At 35.0% G+C, this 15,099-nt stretch overlaps 1 protein-coding gene across 1 annotated transcript; it reads right to left on the bottom strand.

The window, feature by feature from the left end:
* Nucleotides 1-9,565: 9,565 nt before the first annotated feature.
* Nucleotides 9,566-14,538, bottom strand: LOC129952042 (cofilin/actin-depolymerizing factor homolog). The gene is made up of 5 exons (XM_056064467.1): nucleotides 14,450-14,538; nucleotides 14,241-14,308; nucleotides 10,046-10,236; nucleotides 9,871-9,976; nucleotides 9,566-9,807 (listed from the first exon to the last, which is right to left on the bottom strand). Exons 2-5 carry the CDS (start codon nucleotides 14,241-14,243, stop codon nucleotides 9,661-9,663), a joined length of 447 nt encoding a protein of 148 aa, XP_055920442.1. The 5' UTR covers nucleotides 14,244-14,308; nucleotides 14,450-14,538; the 3' UTR covers nucleotides 9,566-9,660.
* Between the last annotated feature and the right edge of the window lie 561 nt (nucleotides 14,539-15,099).

The raw sequence follows: 15,099 nt of genomic DNA, 5'->3' as shown, positions 1-15,099 counted from the left end.
CTAAATTTAAAATTTATAGCGGAGCTGAAGTTCACACAAATTATCTTTCTCACAAAAAATTATTCAAAATATATGAAAGTGACACCTAAATAGCTGTCACTAACAAACAATAGCAAAAAAGTGATAGTCAATTTGATAATCACCTTACGTGGAGCAAATTCATCCGTTTTGATGGACAACAATCAACAATCGCCTTACGCGATTCCACCCCTGTACATACACTAACGATTTTTTTAATATCAATATCATTCTGTTCTACAAAACTTTGAAATTGTATCAAGGTAATCTATTCCCGGATTTGACTTTTCATCGGAAGGAATTTGAAAAATTCTTCGAAGCTTAAATTCAATTTTGTGCAACATCTAACAAACCCCGAGCAATGAGATTTTGCTGAAATATCAGTGCTGGAATCTAAAGCCAAGCTAAAAAACATACAGTTCCTTAAGTATTCTATTAATTTTTTACGAATATATTTGGAAATGTCTTCAATACTTCTCACATATGTTGAATCAGGCATCTGTAGATTTTTTATTTCAGAAAATATTTGTTTTTTGTTGCTAAATTTATCAACAGTATATCGGCAGCACTTACGAAACATTCTTTGACAATATCTGCATCGGTGATCGGTTTCATCAGCTTACCAAGAATATAGCAAATTTCGTAAGATGCCTTTGTTACCACAGAGTCTTGAGATAATGCCACGGATATCACATTTTGTTGCTTTTGCAATGAGCTTTTTAAAAAAGTTAATTTCTCAGAAATTTAAAGTTATTAATATTGGTTACTGGGATAAGCCTACTCGAAGGCTTCCCCTATGACTCTAATTTTAATAAATCGTCACCCCATCTTTTATTAGGCCGCCCTGCTGGTCTCTTGTTCTCTGGCCTCTTTTTCCTTGTCAGTTTTGTCCACCTTTGGTCCTGAAGTCTAGATGCATGCCCCGCTCCATTAGAGCATTCTTGTTCAGTTTATTTATGACGTCTATAATTCCGGTTCTATTGCGAATATCTTTATTTTGTACCCTTTGACTTGGCCGTCAATTCAGAATATCTTTTCCATTTTGCTCTGAGTTACCCTTAGCTGTTAAAGTGTTTTTGCATTCAAGGTCGTTGTTTGTAGTCCGTAAGTAATAAGATATATTTCATTGGGTCTGCACTTGATTCCAATTGTAAAATATGTTTAGGACTCTTGAATTGTTTCCTGCTATTTGTGAAGCGTGTGTTATTTATGAATTATGTCCTTGGTCCTTAAATGATTTTAGATGCCCCAAAGATTTTATATTCTACGAACATATTTTTTTTGTGCAACTTTATTTCGTCTTTTGTGTGATTTGTCAAAATGTTTACTAAAAGTCTTGAATGTGTGTTGATTTTGCAGAAATAAGAAGTAAGAGAAGTCTGCAAATCTTTAATTGTAGGAATGAAGTTCGAAAGTCTTATGAACAGTTGAAACGAAATTCAGAACTACATAAACCTCGAACAGAAACATCATAGTGGACCTCAATGGAGATGGAAGGACCACTTCTGCAGAGTGTATAACGGCGACGACGAACCAAATTCCGCTGAGAGGCAGGATGATTCATTCAACATAGACGACGAAAACTATCTCGTCTCCCCGACTTAGACGAAGTAAAGATTGTCCTATCTAAGCTGAAGCCTAACAAAGCTGCTGGAGCAGATGGCTTGAATGCCGAGCTTTTCAAAGCAGCTGGAGATAATTTGGTTAGCAGCATGCACCAACTTATCTGTAAGATATGGTCGGAAGAAAGTATTCCCACAATTAACAGATCCTTTCGATGTCAAAAAAGGTTTTAGACAAGGATGCTCTGTCATGCGATTTTTTTAACATTGTACTTCAAAGAATAGTGCAGAGCTCACACGTCAACACTAGAGGCACTGGTCGTATTCACAAAGGTAGTGGCTACGTAGTCAAGGGATTTTGATTGGCTAAATCTAACTAAAAAACTAGTTGACATTTCCCCTCCGAGGTAGTGTACAAAATTCGGCTACAAAGTTAGTGGAGAATGATTTTGACGTTTCAGAATCTGCTGCTCGGTAAAGACACACGAATTCAAAATGAAATAAATAGTTAAGTATTTAAATACAAATATAAATCATTCAAATTGTGTCTTAAATTTTAAATTTTATTGAATACACAAAATATAAGTTAAATCAATCAAAAATATTTCTTATTTTATATCTTTGAATTTGTCAATAATATGACAGTTCTAGATTGACTAGCTTTGCAGTGTAGTTTTGCATTCACAAAGCCAGTTGAATTTTGTCTACGTAGCCACTAGCAAACGAGAGAGGGGGGAGAGGTGTCCACTAAGGCACCTCTCCTTATCCAGACTGCACCGGATGAATTCTCGAGATGGAATCAACGGTGGCGTCTACAGTTCCAGAAAGGTTGAACTACCTTTAGTTGCGAAGCACAACAAGCCTCGGATACGGCCGGATTCAATGTTGACAACCCACGCAAACGAAATAATAACAACGAACTTCGGATCTGTACGTGGAATTTTAGGTCCCTTAACAGACCACGTGCAGCCGAAAAATTAGCGGAAGCCTTTAACTGCTGCAAGGCAGATACTACCGCCATCCAAGTGCGATGGGATGGACCGGGCAAACGCAAACTAAAAGACTGCGAATTTTACTACGGCGCGGCGTCTGCTACCGAGAACAAAGACAGCGTATATTTGGGTGTAGATTTGTTGTTGGAACTAGACTCAGGCAAAACGTCTTGATTTCAAAAGTGTGAGCGAGTGCATCACGACAATCCGCATCAAGGCTAAATTCGCCAACATAAGCCTAATATGCGCGCATGCCCCAACAGAGGAGAAAGATAAAGACACCAAAGACAAATTCCTCGAGCTCTTGGACAAGACATATGAGCAGTGCCCTGGCTATGACATTAAAATTGTCTTATTAGATTTTAATGCCAAGCTAGAAAGAGAAGACATCTTTGGTGACATAATCGGGAGATACAGCCTGCACGACACCACCTCCGACAACGAATTCAGGCTGGTCGATTTCGCTGCGGGGCGAGACGTTCTGGTGGCTAGTACGACGTAAGACGGCTACAATCGCAAGAGACTGCCATGCCCTTCTCCGATCGAGTCTCTAATAACCTCTTAAGGAGTCCTATGCTGCCTGCATTAAGCATTGAAAACCAGTGGCAACATTGCCTTGCAGCCAACAGAGATGCCGCCTCTGAAGTGCTAGGTTTCACACGGCCACCACAGCAAAACCCCTGGTTTGACGATGAATGCCGGCAAGCCACGCAGCGAAACAAGAGGCCTACAAAACGGCGCTGTATAAAAGGACTAGAGCTGCTCTCGAGCAGAAGAGGAGAGAGGAACACCGGCTTCTTAGACGGAAAAAAAAGAGCATGAGAAGCGTGCGATCGAGGAGATAGAGGTATGTCACAACAGGAATGAGGTTCGTAAATTTTACCAAAATGTAAAAAACCTCCCAAGGGTACCAGCCACGAACCGAAGCCTGTAAAGACGATCAGGGTAACATCGTAGTAGAACCGCAGTCGATGCTGAGAATATGGAAAGATCAATTCTCCAAATTATATAACGGCGATGACGAACCGAACAATTCAAAGCAGCAGGCGATGACTTGGTAGGGAGCATGCACCAACTCATCTGCAAAATATGGTCGGAAAAAGCATGCCCGATGAGTGAATTTCAGCATAGTGTGCCCGATACATAAGAAGGGAGACCCTCTAAACTGCGCCAACTACAGAGGCATCAGTCTTCTTAACATTGCGTATATTATGTGAACGTCTGAAGCCATTCGTCAACACCCTGATTGGTCCTTATCAGTGTGGCTTCAGACCAGGAAAGTCCACTATCGACCAAATATTCACACTACGGCAGATCTTGGAAAAAACCCAGGAGCTTCAAATCGATACCCATCATCTCTTTATCGATTTTAAAGCCGCGTATGACAACATCTTTGCTCTACCGAGCAATTTCTAGTTTTGGCATCCCTGTCAAACTTATCCGTTTGTGCAGAATGACGAGAATGCACGCTGCTCTATCAAGGTCGGAAAAGATCTTACCGATGCATTTGATGTCAAAAAGGGTTTTAGACAAGGCGATGCACTGTCATGCGACTTCTTCAACATCGTTCTGGAAAGAATTGTGCAAAACTCAACCGTCAACACTAGAGGAACAATCCTCCAAAGGACTATCCATTTACTCGGATACGCAGATGATATTGACATAATTGGAAGATCAAAGCGTGATGTCAGTGGAGCGTTTTTGAGCATTGCGACGAAAGCGAAGAAGATGGGTTTAGTGGTCAATGAGGGCAAGACCAAGTATATGCTGTAATCAAAAAAGGACACTGAACAACGACGTCGGACAAAACGTCACCATGGACAGCTATAACTTTAAGGTAGTTAAGGACTTTGTGTACCTAGGCACCGCTATTAACACAGACAACGACACCAGCGCTGAAATCAAACGAAGAATAACTCTTGCAAATCGCTGCTTCTTTGGACTTAGAAGGCAGTTGAGAAGTAAAGTCCTCCCTAGAGCATCTAAAATCACCATCTATAAGACACTCATCATCCCGTTTCTAATTTATGGCGCTGAGGCCTGGACCTGTCAAAGAAAGATGAGAGTGTCTTAAGATGCTTCGAGAGAAAAATTGATCGGGTACGCATAGATGGAGAATGGAGGAGAAGATTTAACGACGAGCTGTACGGGCTGTACAGCGACACTGACCTAGTTAGCAGAACTAAAATGCAACGGCTTAGATGGCTAGGTCATGCAGAGCGAATGGACATCAACGCTCGAGCCCGGAAGGTCTTCGAATCCAATCCCGAGGGACTGCGCAGAAGAGGAAGACCACGACTCAGGTGGAGCACCCAGGTGGGAGAGGACCTCAACCAACTTGGCGTGCGAAACTGGAGACGGCAAAAATGGGTTCAACGGTTAATAAGGGCAAAACAAAGTACATGTTTTCTTCAAGAAAGGACCTACAACACCGACGTCTTGGTCAAAACGTCGCCATCGACAGATGTAACTTTGAGGTAGTCAAAGACTTTGTCTAACTAGGATCCACTGTAAACGCAGAAAACCACACCAGCGCTGAGATCAAACGAAGAATAACTCTTGCTTACCGCTGTTACCGTCCTGCTATACGGGGCAGAAGCATGGACTATGACAAAAGCGGATGAAAGCACCTTGGGTCGTTTCGAGAGAAAAGTTCTTCGTTTGATCTACGGTCAAGTATGCATCAGAGGTAAAAGTCCAACGGCTAAGATGGCTGGGTCACGTAGAGCGCATGGAAACCCGGCCCGGAAAGTTTTCGAATCCACACCCACAGGACAGCCCAGTAGAGGAAGACCGCGGATCAGGTGACGCGCAAAGTGGAAAGTGACCTTACCCAACTTGGAGCGCGAAACGCGTGAGTGTTTGAAATTTGTATTACCATTGTCGAATTGACAACTGTTGATTTGACTTAAATGTCATTCATTTTTCGAAGATTGATCTCACTCTATTGTCGCTATCGAATTTTCGTTGATTTGAACGTAATTCGTGTTATTATTTGTCGAACGTTCATATTGTGTGAGAAAAGGTCGAAGCTTATGTAAAAGAAATGTTGGAATATAAAACAATGTAAGTTCATATGTATATTTAATTTTTTTATAAACATAACATGAATCGGCTGCAAGAGAACTAATACAAATCAGTATGAAAAGTTAGTCGAACTGATGGAATCGAACCCAAATGCAGAGAGAGGTGTTGGAGAGTTTGGTTGTTCAAAAAAAATTTGGTACAACCCTCAACTCACTTGGGCCATCTACTCGCGATAGAAAAGAAAAATTATTGAACGACAAAAATACTAATAAGGAACATTGAACGTTCTCTTCTTTGGTACCACCTTTCAAGGAGTGATTTAAGATTACTGGAGTTCCATATAAAGGAATCATGGGTTGATCCAGGATATCTTAAGTCAACATAACGAATACACATTTTATGGTCACACGCCTTAAAAACTTGCACTAAAAACCAAAAGCTATTCTCGGGCAAAAAACTTACTACCATTGCGTTTAAACTGTAATATCCTTTTCTGCTAAGATACTGATAAAGCAACTCAATCAAAGCAACGATTTCTAAATGGGTTCCGTCAACACATCCTATTACTCCTGGTAACCTGGCTGTTAAAAAAAGTAGTTTCGAGCGTTTTGTTTCTCATCGGATGACATGTTGAGACTGATTCAGGATGGACATATTTTGTCTTCAATTGCACAAACAACTTCTTTTAATACTAAGGAAACCGAGGATTGTAACAGGCTTAAGTCAAAATCTTTTCCCACGCTGCTCTGATAACTCCCACTAGCAAAAAATCTAATTGCAGAAACTAATTTTAGTATAGAAGGGATTAAGGAGGTGTGTGCATTTTTAAATTGACCTTCCAACTTGTTTAATACGAATACAAATCTTCCTTATTTAGTCGAAAACATGATCTGAAACTTAAGAAATTAATTAGAATTAAAAGAACTTCCAGTTGGTACAAAATATTTGATCTACTTACAGATTAGATTAGGGAGTTCCAAGAAATTAGAGTTGTCTCGGATATTCTTGCGCAGTCGAAGCATTCTTACTTTTTTTGTAATTTTCGTTTTCTCCAAAAAAAAGTGTACGTTGCTTATCATTTTGATTTATTTTGCATTTTTATTAAATATGTATGAAATCGTCAATTAATGCTAAAACAGTTTTTTTTAAATTTTCATGAGTTTATTTATGCCTGTTATAGTTTTTTTGTATGGTAGCATTGAATTTCGAACTCGAACTGTTAAGTTCGCCAACCGTGGTATGTCGAATGTGTTAGTTCGCTAATGAAAATATCTCACTTCGAACGTTCGATTCGCGAACCTTAATAGGGGTAATAAACAAAATTAAGAGATGAATCACTTATCCGCGATTTCGCGAAAATTTCAAATTCAAGTACCCGGAAATCAGCTGTAAATTTCATGAAAATCTTTGAGCTCAACTTACAACTGTGAATAAAATCGAGGCGAGTCGAGTTGAAACGAATTGTTTCATATTTCCTTATAAGGCCACTGTTAACCATTAGGTTAAGGCAGTATATGGTAACAAAGATTGCAATGCAATAGATTTCCATTAAAAATGTAGCTTTAGTCACCTTCGATGAACTGACTAAACCACAGAATAAATAAATTTTTATAACAAGGCTAATAATAGGAAATATCAATCATTTTTGGTTAATTTGAAAGATCTAGTTTTTTAGTATTCGATTGAGCGTCTTATGATCACAAATGTGGTATACAATAGAAAATTTGTATGATTTATAAGTATTTATATTACACAAATGACTCTACAGTACAAAATTCTACATTTTTTCAATTTTGTGTGTTATCGATCATGCACTTTGTAGTATTTGTTAACTAAAAACACTTTGTTATCTTTTATCACTTTTGTTGCTTGTTATAAAATTGCAATTGAGAATAATAGAAATTTATTGTCATTAAAAATACAATTTCGTTTCTATAAGGCCTTTCCTTAAGTTTAAAGAGCTTTCAAAAAACCTTTAATAAATTTATATCTATCTATCTTCTTTTAAAATTTAACTTTAGTACATACATACTTAGATGAAAGACTTTTAGGCATTAGGTTGACAAGTTCTCATATATACAGTACAGTGCAAAACATTTGCAACTAGAACCTCCAACATTTTTGTTAAAAAAAAAATTGTTTAGAAAATCAACAGCAAAATTCTTCCTTTAGTTTTCTAAACTCTTTTGATTTTACGTTAGAATTGTTGGACAAAAAATTAGCACTCTTCACTCAAACAAAAAATAATTAACTAAATACTTTCATAGTTGGTAAAATTGCTGTGCAAAACATTGGCAACTTGGATCTGTACAACTAAATTACAAACTATTTACTTAAATTAAGTAAGTTAGGCAAGGAAATATTAATATTTAATTGCATACCCTTTATTTTTTATAACGGCTGCATATCTTCTGGGTATTGAAGCTATAGGGTTATTAATAAGTGTTTTTGGAATGTCATTTGAATGCTTCTGAATTCCAGCGAAGAGTTCACTTTTGTGCTTAACCATGTTGTTCCAAATTCTTCTCTTCACACTTTCCCACAGATTCTCTATTGGGTCTAGGTCTAGGGAATGACCTGGCCATAGTAAAACCTCAATATTTTTTTTGCAATCCACTTTGTGGTCTACTTCGGCTTGTATTGGGATCATTAGTGTTGGAACGTCCATTTCCCAATGGACATAAGGCAGCATGGTGTTACAAATAATGGCTACATAGTCTTCAGAATTCATTATGCCCTCCACTTGTCGAATTGTCCTGGCCAAGGAAGCATCCCAAGACCAAAATTGAACCACCTCTATGTTTGATCGTTCTTTTAGTGTAATTTGCACTCATCCTCTCACCTCTTGGCCTTCTGCACATGTTGTTTTCCATCCGATCCGTGCATATTGAACTTGATTCGTCAGAAAATAATACCGTTTTCCATTTTTGGGGACTCGAATTAAGATGAGTTTTTGGAAAAGCCAAACGAGCTTTCACATATTTTTTTTTAAATAAATGGCTAATTTGAAAACAACGCAATCCGGCCTGAAGTGTAAGGCGTCTGATAGTTGGTGGGTCAACGGGTAACCTAAGTTAAATTTTTGCTTCCCTGGATGATTCCGTGGGTTTTCTTCGGGAGAAATCTGTTATTTTTCAATCATTTTTTACCTCCTCTAAGATGGAATAACACCTTTCCACTTATGATGATTCTACAAATAGCCGATTTTGAATGGAATATTTCTTTGAAATTTATTTTTGTGATGCTCCTTTTTTGAAAGCACTTAAATGCCTGTCTTTTTTTCAATTTAAATAGAATGTATCTTACTCGTAAAACAACGTTTTATCGATCAAAGTCCCGGCTATAGCTAACTTAACAAACCAAGCTAAACGTATAAACTTACCAACATCAAAATAAATCAGATTAACCGTTATCAAAATGAGATGAAAAGATAATTAGCCACTAGTTATGTTTTGCACAGCCGAAATCATTATTTTTTTTTTTTGTAAAAGCCATGCATTTGTAGAATTTGGCTATGGATCAGTGTTAAGATTATAAACAATAAGCTGACAAATAAAAAAGTCTAGAACAATAAAAATAGTTTGATTGGAATGTTCAATTCTTTGATTGGCGGTGATAGTTGCAAAAGTTTTGCACAGTACTGTATACATTTGCTCTTTTTCCATTTGGGAAAATATGTACCATCAAATATAATATAATTGCATTAAATATACTTATCCTTACAAGTTAAAATCACCAAAAAGGTTTGATGTCGAAAAGCTGGATTATAAATCAATTTGGCACAAAATCTGAACTACTACAAAATATTACTACAATACATAAAAAGGGTATGATTTTGAAATGTCCACATATTTTGCTTTAAGGCTAAGTGTTTTTTTTCCTGAAAATAGTTTTATTCTTTAAGCACAAAATTGGGCTCACGCAATAGAATTATTAAACTGTTTTTATCCGAACTGAAGATATGCGTTTATATTTTTTTTTTACAAATGTTTGCTGTTTTTATTGTTTATTCAAGTACAAATTAGTAAGCATGGTTTATGAAAACGTTTAAATATTTATGCTTATTGACGGTCAGTGGCGCGCAACTTTTCTTCAACGGCTTCCCTGGATGCTTCGGACAAATCAGTTGCTTGAATATATTTTTGTACACCAACAAGCGACTTTTTCAATGCATCAAAAGAACTGGAATACAACATCTTCTTCTTTACCTTTATGGAATAAATATAAATTCATCATTCAACATTCAAATTAAGACTTAAAATAAAACTTACTTTGGCAGTATCGGGGCACCACGACATCAAAAACAGTTTCTGTTTCTTTGAACTTTCTGATGTACCTTGACATTGATGCATATATTCAAAATCAAAGAGTCCATATCTTTGATACAAAAAAAAAAATAAAATTGAGTTTGTGTTGCTTGATAAAATTTAAAAATGCAATTATTACCGGCATTCACCTGGTCCACATTTTTGAATATCTTCCAAAAACTGATCGTATTCAGCATTACGGTCTCCGACTGTTTCTACATCAATTTGCTTTTCATCACGGATAAAGAAAATCACATAGCGGTGTTTCTTATCTTTTTTGATTTCTTCATAGGTTGTTTTACAAATATCGGAAACTGTTACACCAGAAGCCTTTAAAAAAGTTAAATAAAATCATAATTTAGTTTTTGCCAATAATAGTTAATGGATGGAAAAATGTTAAGTAACAATTGAATAAATTTAAGTTTTATTAAATGAGTTTGACCGACCCCGCCCGACTAAAATCATGTCTGCTATAATGTAATTATGGAATATAAAAACTAAAGGAGAAAAATTGAAAATGCAGAACATCTTGGTAAATCAAAGTCATAGAAACAACAGGAAGAATCAAACTAAAGATTAAAGTGAAGAGGAACATATTCACTTCCCTTTTTAACTTTTACTTATGTAGTTTGTCTACACTCCTCTACTTTTTAAAATTGTAAATGCAGCATAATTGTTTTTTTTTTTTTTGTATTTCTAGAACAATATAAATGGTAAATATGAGATACTCTTCAGCCACACTATCGCGAACACTGCACCAACACGAGCTATTTTTGATTTAAACGTCCATTTTTATAAAAATCCTTAATAACCTTAACACTTTGCTAGATTGTGTATTTTTCCATTATTTGAATTGAGTTCAAATTGAATAATTTCAAATAAAATGCGAAAAAAATCTTGAAGTTTAGGTGTGGTTCTCATCACCACCCTTTATATGGGCATTTTTTTTTTTTTGTAGAGTGCAAATGTTTGAAATTCAGACATTTACATTGTCAAAACAAAATTGGTTAAAAAATTTGAATAGCTATTAGAGATTGTTTTAATAAAATCAAAATTTAAATTTAAATTTAGTTCTTAAAATTGAATAACCCTATCGGCAAACTTTTAAAAAAATTTTCACAACCAATTTAGGCGACAGCTAGAAGAATGGTATAATTTTTTACAGTACCTTAAGTAAATTCATAGGTTAATTTTTGATCTCAAATTCTAAAAACGAATTTAATGAAATAATTTAAATCGTTTGTTCTGTTTTTTTTGTTTGTTGACTTTTAAAAATAAAAGGATTGGATTTTTTATTTTGTTTGAATATTATCCGAAAAGTCAAAATTCTTCGAATAGCATCCAATTATCCATTATATCAAGTGAAAGTTTTCCGTTTATAGGGTTGGTTGATTTTATCAATTTTTTGGTAGAAAATCGGCTGACTTGTATCTTCCAATTAATAATTGTCTGTTTGGATCACTTTAGAAAACAACCAAAATGTCACACTAATTGAAAGACAATTTTCTCGACAGATAACAGAAAGTATGAAAATTTATTTTAGAAGTGAAAACGACAGGTCGTTCAAAAACATTAAAAAAAAAAAACTTGTTCACCTATCTTTGCAACCTTTTTTTTGTATAACTTATTTTTTGTTATTTTGCCTAACGATAACTTGTTATTTCTTTCGTATTTTGTAATTGTCAAATTATTTCAAAATCCTTTAAGCTTTTGTTGTGTGCTGCAAAAAAAGGTTCCAGCCAATTACAAATTGGATGTTGCTGTTCGGAAAGAACCACATCTTATATCCAATTAGGGGAAAATCGTCTAATTATTACTGCTATTGAGAAATAAACTTGGGATTTTACATGTTTGGTAAAATTAGTTAAAATATTTTGCGGAAAATCTGCCAATATTGAAAGATCTTTCAATCGTTAACTTAACATTTCCGAACCAACAAATTAGTTAGATTTTATGGCGCAAATTAAGGAATGGCTAAGAGTCCGCCAACAAGATCAAGATGCTGAGATAGCTAAGCCAGGTTACCAGTTATTCAATGATGAAGGCAAGAACTCGCCAATTTTGAAGAAAGCTTGGGATCGCTATCTTACAAATATGACGTTGTATTCTTTGTCATATTTATCATGAATTTGGAAGATCGGACTAACAATAAAAAAGCAACCCCACATCATGTTTCAGTGTTTCCCCTTAAGGACGCCTATTTTTTTTTTGTTTCATTCCAAAAAAAATGTGGCGGAACATCGTTTGTCTTGTCATAGTAAATCCCTATTTTTTTAAACAGCTGTGTATAATTCATTTTACATATGTACATACATACATGCATCTATTGCTTGCATGAAGACCGGGCGGGAGGTTTACCATTAGCCAAGCAAGCGTTAGCTAGCATTGAAAATAGAACAGGGTTTAAAAAATAATGCGCGGATAAGTACCTACACCGGTTTTGACTCATGGTGCAATGTATTCTGTATTTGCATAGGTACGAAGTTCCTACGTCAAAAAAGAAAAATTTGGAACTTTTAATATACATTCACTATTATGTTCCGTTTCCTCGCCCTAACATTGTAATAATGAATACTTTTTATGCATGTAAAATGTGTGCTCTTCAAATGATCGAAGGCTCTTTTGTCCAATTCTTTAATATGTTAACCCTCATTATTATTACACCCGTTGTTTCTATCTTTCCAAACCTTTTTAAGGCATTCTATCTCGTTTCATAACTTTTTTCTTATTATTTCCCATATGCGGTAGGGTGCATCATTTGTATTCTGACAATTTCGAAAGCTATTATTTGTTTATTTAAAACATGAATAACCGACTATTACAGCTTTACTTTTACTCACTTTTAAACAAAGCAAACACTCTGCTCACATTGTATGCAATACGTCTGTCTGTCTAGTTTGTATTCTTTTCTTTGCATCAATGATTAAGCTCATACCTATAACTGACAGAATCTTGATAATTTGTCCAGTCATATCGCCTTTATTGCATTTTAGCAACAAGCAAAAACAAACAAGGTTCTACTAAAATAAAAACTAAATATTTAAATGACGACTACCACATTTTTATTTAATTGTGCCGCAGAGCTTGAAATCGCATCGTGCTTATGTTCAACTGTATTTGTACATAATTTTTATTTTACATGTATGTATATACATATACTATATGCATTCATATAATAAGGTACTTTCTTTCTTTATTACCGGCAATTTTGGCACCCTACTTGTAAATATTGCGTAGCTATACCTATGTATTTTATATTTTCAATACTTGAAGTTGAAATAAAGAAAACATTTTGTCTTCTGACTAGTGACTGTTACTCACTCATTTCTAATAAGACATTTTCTTTTTGCAAATTTTTAATTTGAATCCGACTACCGCTGTCGCTGTCGCTGCCACCCTACATATGGGCGTGTATATACATATACTATAGGATAGATATACGAACAGAATCTGTCCAGCAGTGCTTCGCCTTCCTCGAGTGAAATAGCCCCACTCACCACTCACAATCACAACTCATACTCAAATCTCACGTTGTTAGCATTGATCTTTTCTTTCTTATTCTTTATTTTTTTTTATTAATCAGACTATGGATGCAGCTATTATTAAAAATGTCGAATTTTGTAATTTATTTTTAGTATTTCCGTGGATAATGATATATTCATAATAAGTTTCATTTGCCAAACCACTCATATGAAGATAAGTATATATACACCCATACAAAGCCAATTGCGGACGCATACGCATAAAACATTAGTTTTTGACAAATACGGACAGAACGTGTGTACGATGGAATGACTAATTTCATGTAGTGTTAGTGGATAAAAACGAATTGAAAGGAATATACAAAAAGTAACTCACTCATTATGGGCTATGTACATATTTTTACCAAATAAGGCAACTCTCTGGGCATTCATCAGTTTGCCGCATATATATATATTTTTCCGGATATAATTAAGGCAACTTAAATTTTGCAAACATTAACTTCAATAACTTTTTTCTCATATAGACAAGTATAATTCTGCATTTTCAACAAAAGAAAAGAATTTAAAAAAAGAAAACTCCAAAAGCACACAATAAATGATACATATACAAGGCGTGTTAAAGAGAAAAGGGATATAGATATTTGATGAAGTGATTTCTGCACATGTGTTTTCGGAAGGATTATGTTCAATCAATACGGCTAACTATCACTTTTATATATTTAGAATATATTATTTAAATAAAATTTAAACAAACCGAAATCCAGACAGATTTTAAAACAAAGCATAGAAAAATATATACGTATCATGAAAATGACTCAAGCATTTTTAGAGTGACAAATTTTAGTAACATACCATTCTTAGAAATTATAAGTCCTTTTTTCGGTGATTTTATGTATATTTATGTAGGTATGAGGGAGACGCTGTTGAAGACCAACAAAAATTTTATATTTTAATAGTGTTTTTTTTTTTTATTTTTATACACAAAAATTTTAAATATATATTTGTTGTTATTTTAATATATTGAAAAAGTAGCCGTCTTTGAACAAACCGAACTTACGCACCAGTTTGAGCACTATTATTTAAATGCTTGTCTAGCTAGCTGTGCAGCACAGTATTCCTATGTACCTATATCTTTTGCGGAGGGATTTTTTTTCGGTTCGATTTGAGGCGAAAGCGAAGGCGAAGTACAGGCTCAGTTTGCACAACATTTGCATGGGCACCAATTCAATGCAAAGTTAGATGTGCTTCAAAAAGGCCGGTTATGTACTGGGTTGGAAGCCAGTTCATTTGAATTGGATTTTATATGTTGAAAGTTGAAATAAAATACGGAAGTTTGCCCAGACTTCAGAAAGAAAAGTATGAAAGCGAAAAAATTGTTTGATATCTAAATCAGCGGAAAAGCAATAATTCGACAGCATTTCCAAAATCTTCTCTGAAATAAGAAATCTTATATAAATCTCTACCTTTTTCCCTGAAAGTTTCTTTGGATTCGATCTTTCAATCCTTTTTCTTAGCTCTCAAATAACTTTTTACAGATCTATTGGGCAATAGAGAAAAAAAAATTGTATTGTGGATTTGTATATGCTAAAAACAATTTCAAAGGTGCAATTATTTGAAGAAAAATCATTGCACAAATATTTAATTCATTCTAAGCCATTTTATTGATTTTGTTTATTTCGAAAGAATTGTGCAAAGTTTAGATTAAATTCGG

Source organism: Eupeodes corollae, chromosome 3 (genome assembly GCF_945859685.1).
Source record: "Eupeodes corollae chromosome 3, idEupCoro1.1, whole genome shotgun sequence".
Taxonomy (NCBI): domain Eukaryota; kingdom Metazoa; phylum Arthropoda; class Insecta; order Diptera; family Syrphidae; genus Eupeodes; species Eupeodes corollae.
The sequence above is the reverse complement of the archived record's forward strand: the minus strand, read 5'-3'. Positions and strand labels throughout refer to the sequence as shown.